This window comes from Cyclopterus lumpus, chromosome 22 (assembly GCF_009769545.1).
Source record: "Cyclopterus lumpus isolate fCycLum1 chromosome 22, fCycLum1.pri, whole genome shotgun sequence".
NCBI classification, from domain to species: Eukaryota; Metazoa; Chordata; class Actinopteri; order Perciformes; family Cyclopteridae; genus Cyclopterus; species Cyclopterus lumpus.
This window is the reverse complement of record NC_046987.1, coordinates 19,625,882-19,636,260: the sequence shown is the minus strand read 5'-3', so window position 1 is coordinate 19,636,260 and position 10,379 is coordinate 19,625,882. Positions and strand designations below refer to the sequence as shown.

At 42.0% G+C, this 10,379-nt stretch overlaps 1 protein-coding gene across 1 annotated transcript; it reads right to left on the bottom strand.

Annotated features, from left to right (window-relative positions):
- Nucleotides 1–5,858: 5,858 nt before the first annotated feature.
- Nucleotides 5,859–6,944, bottom strand: nkx2.9 (NK2 transcription factor related, locus 9 (Drosophila)). The gene is made up of 2 exons (XM_034563550.1): nucleotides 6,785–6,944; nucleotides 5,859–6,430 (listed from the first exon to the last, which is right to left on the bottom strand). The coding sequence occupies exons 1-2, from the start codon at nucleotides 6,942–6,944 to the stop codon at nucleotides 5,859–5,861; spliced, it is 732 nt and encodes a 243-aa protein (XP_034419441.1).
- Nucleotides 6,945–10,379: the final 3,435 nt, after the last annotated feature.

Genomic DNA, 10,379 nt, shown 5'->3' with positions numbered 1-10,379 from the left:
AAATGGACACAATAACTTCTGACTTACACCCTCTGTTGATGTCAGGATCATAGCAGAAGTATTATTAGTAATATATTTGGGTTGTGTGCAGGTCTAACGTCAGTCAGGCAGCAGCAGGTCCACCAGAAGAAGTCTGCAGGTCTCCTTAAAGGAATTAAAGAAACACAGCGTCTTCTGGTGGCGGACACAGTCACGTGACACGGTGGGGTCACTTTATATTCCACCGTGACTCCGAACACAGGTTCCTTGTTTCATTTATAGACGTTTCAAACCATTTATTATTTATTTTTTTTAATAGATTTTTTTTTCTTAAAAACTCACAGGAATGCTGATGCACCTTGAGCAACAAGCTGCCACGCATGCGGCCTTCAGGCTCAGTGGGAAGTCCCATTGACAGTGTGTCACGCGGATCATCGGCCACAGCTTCTGCCCTGTACATTATATTGCAGGGCAGCACACGTGCACACTTATCTTTTTAATGAAGCAATATCATCATATAGTCCGAGGGCTAAATATTACAGTTGAAAAAAACATCGTTTTGGATGATGAGCGACGTGCAGTGGCGCATAATTCGCATGCGGCCGCATAATCGCGAGCAATTAAAATTACAGCATGTTTTCTGCATCTGAGAGTAAATCTCGCTCGTGCTTAATTAAGGAATTTCACAAGATATTCTTAATCATCTAAATCAGTACCTTTCCCCCTGTTCTGGCACACGAGGCTATTATGGCCAATTAGCGGTAATTAGTCCAAATGTTCCGGCTAATTCCTCCGAATAATGAGGACACTGAAGTGGCGGTGTGAGGTTATAGTGAGCCTCCGCGTTGTTGTTCGTGAACTGATTCAACTCTATAACTAAAAAAGAAAGTTACTGTTATTGTGTACACTAATAGTTTCTTATAAAAGGATACACAATCCAATGCAAATAGATGGGTGTCCTCAATGAAGACGTCACAAGTAAAAGAGCAACACGAATACGTCACTAAATCGCAAAAGATAAATGAAACTGCATGTATCTCCATTGCAGTATCACCACTGCACGTATCACCATTGCACGTATCCCCATTGCACATATCTCCATTGCACGTATCTCGTATTTCCATTGCACGTATCCCCATTGCATATCTCGTATTTCCATTGCACGTATCCCCATTGCATATCTCCATTGCACATATCTCCATTGCACGTATCTCCATTGCACATATCTCCATTGCACGTATCTCCATTGCACATATCTCCATTGCACATATCTCCATTGCACGTATCTCCATTGCACGTATCTCCATTGCACATATCTCCATTGCACGTATCTCGTATTTCCATTGCACGTATCCCCATTGCACATATCTCCATTGCACGTATCTCCATTGCACGTATCTCCATTGCACATATCCCCATTGCACATATCTCCATTGCACGTATCATGTATCTCCATTGCACGTATCCCCATTGCACATATCTCCATTGCACGTATCTCGTATCCATTGCACGTATCCCCATTGCACATATTATTGTACGTATCTCCATTGCACGTATCTCCATTGGACGTATCTCCATTGCATGTATCTCCATTACACGTATCTCCATTGCATGTATCACCATTTCACGTATCTCCAGTGCACATATCCCCATTGCACGTACCTCCATTGCACGTATCTCCAGTGCACGTATATCTCCATTGCACGTACCTCCATGTTTATCCCAAATAAACACATTATATTTAAGATATGTATTTGTCATTAAAAACATGTAAGATTTGAGGTCCACTTTATGCTAAATGCCTCAAGGCCTGCATGCTTTACACCCTGTATCCCCCCCAAACAATCATATTCAATCTAATTATAACATGTAAGGTAATAATGGCCGCCACAGTATTTTCTTCTTCTGACTTTTTTCCTGTTTGGACTGTTGACACTTTGTTAACTCTTACAACTGTTGTTCTACCAGGAAATGGTCCGCAGAAGAAGAAAAAAGGAGACGTCAGATTGGTTATTAATTAGGCTGATAAACAGTTATCCAATCACCTCTCACTATGGCGCATACGCAGACGTCTCCACGTAAACATTCAGTCGCTGACCCTCCATCCCAGCAAAATGTATGAGGCTGCAGCACAAAAGGGAACTGGACTCATCAGAAATACTCGAGGTGCAAATCCTGACGCACGACGTCACGACAAGCAGGTGACGTCACCGCGGGCGGCCATCTTTCTGCAGAGAGTGTTTTTCCTCTATGAAGCACTGGCGGGTTGTTTTTCTTCTTATTAGTGAAGCACGGCCTCTAGTGGCTCACCGGCGGCCTTCACCCAAAGACCCGGAACCCCCGTTCGGCCACCACCGAGGTGAGAAACGATACAGAGTGTTAGTGCGCCATCTAGTGGAGAGCTGGGTCATAAACACATATAGATGATACTGCGCAGATGACAAAGATGGCAAACCACAATTAAAACAGCTCAAATGTTATAATGACACACTATTAATAAACAAATACATTTCATTTATTATATTTTGTATTATTGTTCTGTGCTCATCTATAACTACATTTCACCTTTTACCAGATATTGTATCTCATACATGTATATAACTATGTTTTATTACATTATACACTAGATCATATTCTATAATAATACAGATAAACATTAACTCTCATTGCTTCATTGTGGTATTTATGAGTCTGGTGTACGCTGTTATATCCGGATGACTCTGCCTCTATAGTCACATCCCACTAATGTCACTTTTGCCTTTTTGTTTTTCTTAAATATTTTGTATTTGTACATCTACTTTGGTTGTGTGTATCTCCTATAATATATATATTTTTTACTGACACCATTTATCTTTACTAATTTCTGTCCTTTTGCTTCTGCAACCACACAAGCGACACCTTTGGTTTGACCTTTGACCTTTGAGAAAAAACTCCCAAAGTTCTCGACTTTTTTAAAGATGATGTCCCAACTGACACCGTCTTCATCTAACAGCACCACCTTGTCGAGACCCAGAACATAAGATAAGGTATTATATTAAAAACATTTAACTTTAATGTTAAATACCATGTTGTCACATGCCATCAAATGGCTTCTCAATAAGACGTTGATGTAGATATGATGGCAGATTCTGGATTTTGTCATTTTTGAGACGTTCTGAAAGGGTGATTGAAGATAAATTAGAAGTCAAATTATTGTCCCGTCTCAAAGTGTCTTTAAGGGGTTTTCCACGTTTAGTCCGAAGTGTTTAAAAACAGGGTTGACTATAAAATACGACTGTCAGTGGTCTTAATGAAGCTTCTTTCCGATTCACCTAGTTAAGAAGTGCAAAAGTTCATTTTTATTAATGTCTACTGTCGATGAACATCGTTAAAAGTTGTAATTCTTAACTGTTAACTGTAGCTCCCTGCAGAGGTTCCCAACCTGGGTTCACGTGACCAATCTGAGGCCTCGATATGTTCTTCATCTGGTCCGACGTCTCTCTTGTGAGATATACCAGATACTTTTAACCCCTTCTTTCCTCCAAAAGGTTTCACAATGAAACATTAATCCCAGTTTAGTTCACATGCAAACACATGAGGCAGAATAAATACTTATTTAAACTAAAAAGATGTTGGAAACATGTTCGCCGTGTCAATATTCACCTGACTCACTGACATCACATTTGGTATCATATAACCAACATAAGCGGCAGTATAGTTTTTCAAATGATGCAAATATCAAATAATTGCCATGCTGAATAAACTAAAATGAGAAACATGTTTTCTTTAAGTTGGATATCAAATTTAAACTAAATCACCAGTGACAGGTTGAGCATATATAAGATTGTCTCCTATACTGTTTTCACACACTCATATCGTTTATAAATGAACAAACTATAAGAAACACAGACGTCAAAGGCCGATATTTTGGGTCTTTTACTGTTTTGAAATACGTAAATGTGACAGCAAAAAGCTTGAATGATGAAGAAAATAAACTCAACTCTCTTTCTGAGGGGCCATTAGCACCTTAATATGCATTACATGTTATCTGCAACAACTTAACACAACTCCTCCTGTGGCCTCGTTTATGTGGACCTTATAACGTTCCTAAAAGGGGCCCCCGGGGGCCGGCCAGTGAGTAAAACTATAGGATGGGCACGGCTGATACAAACCCATCCTTTTCAGACCAATTCCTCTGACCAACTTAAAAAACCAATGGCAACCTCTAAAAGCCTGTCTTTGTCACCCTTAAACCCCAAGATGCTCTAAAACACCATTGTGCAGTTAAACCTCATAAATTTGTCGCAGGGGACTGATTAAACATCACGGGAATTGAAACACTAAAGATTTTGTCTCGGTCCCTTTTGGACGAGGGACAATGGTCCATTCACGGGGAGACACGCAGACAAAAAGAGTGTTTAAGGGGAGATGCAGCGAGCTGAGGGGTTCGGCCAGTCCCCTTCCATATGTGATACAAGGTGGCCTCAGTGAGGGGGACAAAGGACCAGGTGACAGGGACGATGGGCTGCAGGGTCACAGGACGAGCAAACAACATTATAGGGGGCGTGAAAGCAGAAGACCCCCCTCGTCACTGATGAAATACTGACACGATTTTAAACACTGAGGCATTTTTTTTTTTTTTTGCACGGTGAGAGAGAGAGAGAGAGAGATATTTAAATTTGAGCAAAGACAGATAATAATTGGAAAAGTATTTGTTTTTTTAAAAAACTTTTGAGAATATGATCAAGGGGGCAGCGTTTGTGTGAATCTCACTGGAGGTGCACTTCGCTTTTGGGGGATATTTAACACCTCAAATGAAACATCAATAGTGCATGTGAACATATACATATATGTGTCTTGTAATAAACAGCTATACATCCATTTAAATTCTTCTCATCCACTGCACCTGTCTTATCTAGTAAAGCATTGAAGATTAAAGATAGTTGATCATCCAGATTTCATTCAGAGCTTGATGCACCCTTAAAAACCAATCCTACCCTCTTCAAACCTACAGTACACAAACCCAGAGCTCCACATAAAGCTGAGTGCAGCAGCCGTGTTGATCCCTCAGAATAAGCAAAGTGGAAAGCAGCCCAGACAACAACAGGGTGCTGCAGTGAAAAGAGGCCGTAATGTTTACTGGGCATTCTTATGCTTAAACCAAATCCAGTCCCTTTTATTCTAGAAGCCATGTTTGCTCAGCTTTTTGGGTGCATAATTAGTTATTTAACATTATAAAAGCCCCCGAGGCTCCTGTCATGACCTGCTACTACAAATGAAAAATATGTTTTGGACCTTTTATTACAATTTGAAAAAAAAGCATTCAAACTGAATTAGAGCTATAATTAAATATATACAATAAAAAATAGTAACAAAATTAATTCTACATTAAAAAAATATATATGTTTGTTTGTTTTCAACTTGAAAATAAGAACATTACAAAGTCAGATGTGTCATTCAAAATATGAGAAACTTTTTTATTAATAATTTCGTTCACAAAAAGAAACAGTTTGAACAGTTAAAACCTTTGAAGAAAGTGTCCTCAAAGACAAACAAATAATAACAAATAATAATAATAATTGCTCAGGCTAATAGAGGCTTCTCTTCTATCACCTCCTAACGTCTATAATGTATAAAGTCATGTATACAAATATTATGTTTCAACAAAAATACATTATCTCACTGGATAATTTAAAAAAAAATCTACCGGCTACACCAGTAGGCCCGAAAATATGATCAGCATTTTAAAAAAAAAATAGTAAATTACCAAAATAAAATGTGCAAAAATATCCTTCGTTCTATAGTGAAAAAACTAAATGTTTTTAAGTTTGCTTACATTCAGAAAAACATTTGATGCCATTCTAAATGAGTTCGTGCATTGAAATGAGGCCTTTTTTTTTTCACTTGAAGGAGTTAAAGTGGACCGAGTCGCTCCAAAAGTCTCTCCACGCGAACCTGGAGGCCGCCGCGGTGGGAAAGTGCTGGTGGTACCGCGGAGGAAGCGCCACGGAGGACGGGTGCTGAAGAGACGGGTAGGCTAAGGGGAAAGGGATGCCTTGAGACGGGTGTAAACAGCCCGCTTTCTCCGTGTCGAGTAAGCAGGTGTGAAACGGTTTCCCGTCCCGGACCAGGATCGGGACCACGACCCGGCGCAGCAGCGGAGGATGCGGTATCTCCAAGTCGAGCATCAGCGCTCCGTCCGCCCGGCCTCTCTTCATCTTGTAGCGGTGGTTCTGGAACCAGATCTTCACCTGGGTCGGGGTCAGGCTGAGGAGCCGGGCCAGCTGCTCCCTCTCCGGGCCCGACAGGTAGCGCTGCTGGCGGAAGCGCCTCTCCAGCTCCAGGGTCTGGGCCTTGGAGAACAGCACCCGGCGCTTCTTGCTCTTCTTGCTCTTGTCGGGCTCCGAGTCCGGGGACGAGTCGTCCGCTTTGGTGGAGTGAGGGGAGGCCTCGAGACTGCCTTCATCAGATGCTGCGGGGATAAATAATAATGCTGGTTAGTCCAAATTCATAGAGAAATATTACGATAATACGCAGTTTAGCCTCCCTTCAGGAATTCAGTCTCTCCATCCATCCATCCATCCATATATCCATCCATTAGCAATCTATACATCCATCTATTATCTGCTCCTAATAATTCGAAAATAAAGCTTTTATAATAAAAAAACAAAACAATATACAATATACAATAAAGAGGGCACATCGTTTTCTAATAGGTCATTCATATATTATACGATATGGACAAATATTCCTTATGATTTCCAAAAAGAAGCATACCATCTTAAAATATAAAACACACGTGTTTCTAGATGAGGGATACACTCACAGATGCATGGGCTCCGGTCGCAGTCCATCCAGGAGCTGTACGGTGAGCTGGAGGAGCAGGAGGAGTACAGCGGGGAGGACCGCGGCGCCGCCTCCGCATCGCGCTCCGGCAAATCCAGGATGCTCCTCACGGAAAAACTGAACTTGATCGGGGTGGCCATCGCGACGTCCGTGCGTGTAGTCCCGGTGTGTGTGTGTGTGTGTGTGTGTGTGTGTGGGGAGGGGGGTTTGTTTAGTGTTAAAAGTATAGGCTACAGATGTATATCCGAGGAGGAGGAGAGAAGAAGCGGATCCCTCTCCACTTTACGCGCAGTCCAAACAACCAACTCGGAAACCAATGTGTGCACTGGGCTCAGTGTTTACGCAAACACGCACTCCATAAGCCGCAAACAGCGGGCCGCCGCGCTTATAAAGCCTCCTCCCACCGCGGAGCACCTGAATGGATGCGGTGCTGTCGCCCAATGACGGTCTGGACGCGGAAGAAGAAGAAGAAGAAGAGACTTCAACAATGAGGGAAGGAAACACTCGTCATCATTACAGATTCGTCCCGTATCGTCCAACTGGGGACCAGATAATGGTGATTGTTGGAGCTGAATCACGTCTTGGGTGGCAACTGACAACAGAGGGCCCGTCCCATCATCAACCCCCCCCCCCCCCCCCCCCCCCCCCCCCCTTGTTCTGGCCCAAACAACGTGTCCGACATTTGCATACAAAGTGAGCAATTAGCGTGATGCCTGCGAGTTGGTTTAACTAATACGTCCATTAGAGGCGTATTAATTGCCGGCGTGAGATGTTTTTGTGACGTTTATGGATGGCGGCGGAAAATTCCCTTTGACATATTTTAGGGGACGTTCAACGGGACATTCTTTCCTTTTGGGTTTTGTGGATGATTTATGATTATGTGAGCAGGAAGTGATCAAACTTATAACGTTAACATTTAATAAATACACATGTTTATGAATGTATTTGTCAACAGCTATAACTCCTGTGGGCACCAGCCATAAGTCAGCTGTACAAATAGATAACAAGATTATATGCAATATTATAGTTGTGACAACTCAAATTATAAGTTATAAACACACTTTAATGTTGGGCACATTGGTGTTATACAAATAAATTAAAGTAGATTTTGGAGTGTTACAAAAAGATAATAATAATGAAATTACAGAGGCATAAACATGGCGGATTTAGCTTGGAGCGGAAACAATATTTTATTAAGTGCTAATTAAGATGAACGATTGGTAATTAATCAAGCTTCACGCGCAGATCTCAGAGGAAACACATTTTCCATTGGTTTCTATCTCTTTAATTTGACATCAACAGCTTTCAAGATTGTGATATTCTCATAATAAAAGGGGGGTCCCTTCACTCTCCACCCCATCTGACGTCTACAGGCTGATATCTCGGCTCTTTTGTGTGTGTGTGTGTGTGTGTGTGTGTCCCCGCACATATAAAATATAAAACGCATTAAATGCAAAGCGTGAATCCAGCCTTATGTGTGGGGGGGCTTCTCCACCCCCTCAGTATTTGATATTGATATCGGCCCTCATCCACTTCAGCGAGGTGCAAGAGGCCGAGGAGCAGAGTGTCGGCGGTGGACATGCCTCGTCCTGGGTGGTCGGAGGAGAGGGGAACACAAATACATGCCAACCAGAGGAGGGGAACAAAGGGGTGAAAATGTAGCCCCGCGTCCGAGACCCGTTGGAAGCATTTGTTCCAGTCAAGATTTTTGCATTTGTTCAGTCGCGCAGTAATGCCTGATTGACGCCCCGGCACAATGTCCTTTAACTCCGCGGGATAAACCCGAGCTTGTTCCGTGTTGTCATGGTTTTGAATGGAGCTGAATGGGATCCGGGACACTATCTACTGCTCCGGGTCTACTGCCACCAAGTCGGTGTAGTCAGAAAGCAATATTACGTACAGATTCAACAAAATCGGGGACCTTGTATTATTCCCCCCACCCCAAAAAAAAAGCTCCAGGATCAGTTTTTATGGACCGTTTTTACGCGCGTTACGCACACGTCTCCAAACAAAAAAAACCTATTACGCAACCTTTTAAGATGAAATGTGATCTCACTGTAGAGGACTCCCCCCCCCTTCTAGCATCATGTGTGTTTACACACCGCGAGCCCTCACCATGAGGTGGACAAACAGCATGCGGATTACAGTGGCGCAGGTTCTCCGCGTGGAGTGGATGGTTTACAGAGGGGCCACTCCATTGGAGAGCATGAAACACGCAAAGGCAAAGACAAGTCATGTCCAAAGAGCGAGAACTTTCTCTGTCCACAATGACCCAGCAGCCACTTAATCTATTTAACACCCTGCAGGCTTCAGCCAGAGAGGGTCCTCTGCGGCTCCCCGAGAGCTCTCCACTGCCAAATATTGACTCTGTTGTTCAGCTCTCCGTTCCCAATGCCCTGCTCGGCCCACGTGGACATTTGTTTTCTCTCTCTCAGGGTTCTGGATTAGGCAGCTGAACTGACAACTTTCTACCAGTTCAGCCCTCAATGCAGCTTGTAATTCAACATTGATTTACTCCTTTCTTGTACAACGTTGGTTATTTTAATCTCCTTTCATTGCACATGTGTTGTTATTTGTGCAGAGTTTGACTTCTTTTCACATTAATCTGCCGAAGGGGGGAAAGTTTAAATTAGATTTGAAGACCTTTTGACATGACAGCTCATTTGAGAGGCTCAATGGCTGAGGGATGAGGAGACTTGAAAACCTTCAGTACACAAACACAGAATGTAAATCGTGTGTTTAGAAGTTTACACTTTTAAAATACATTTAAAAATATATAAAGTTAAACAGATCCATCAACTTATCTTCCATTAATACGACATTTATACTTCTATATTGCATTATATAGCGTATAGCATTATGTACATAACTTATATATTCTTTTACAAAATCCTCTTACCTATTTGATATAGTCTGTATGCAACTGTAACATACAGATTTACCCCTGATGATCAATAAAGTTATTTGATTCCGACTATTTCAAGACATTTTAAATTGTGGACTATTTTACAGAACGATGCAACACACCCAGAGACCTTTTTTTTAATTACTTACTTTTAATGTGCTGTACTGTAGCTTCGCATTGTGTGTATTGTGTGTTCTTCTTCTCACATATACAGTTGAATTGTGTCTTATCTTGTACTATTTGCTATTGTTTTATGTTTGTTATGGTCTGTCAAGGGACGACAGATGCTAATTAGCTTTAGCTACAATCTGGTACAGTGCATCAAATGGTGACATTTATGTTTTAACTGTACACGGTCCCTTAAATGAGCCTCGAGAGACTCACTCCTTATTAACATGATCAAACGTGTATACTTTTCAGTGCATGGTGACGATGAATTGCCTCAAGTGACATCACACAAGGCAATCAGATTCACACAGTTTCACACACACACACACACACACACACACACACGCAGTGTTACATCCCATGGCACCTGGAAGCAGAATGAGAGTCCGGCCTTGAACTCATATAAAAGTGTGAATATCGTCTCCTCATTCGAAGCTCTTGACTCAACTCGAGTTTTATTGAAAAGTGCTGCATAAATAAATCTGTATTGCGTAATAAATCC

Excerpts from the sequence above, each read along its gene's own strand:
- nkx2.9 (XM_034563550.1), bottom strand. The coding sequence starts at position 6,944 with ATGGCCACCCCGATCAAGTTCAGTTTTTCCGTGAGGAGCATCCTGGAT. Across the intron at positions 6,431-6,784 it reads CGACCGGAGCCCATGCATCT|CATCTGATGAAGGCAGTCTC; the intron begins GTGAGTGTATCC and ends TTATCCCCGCAG.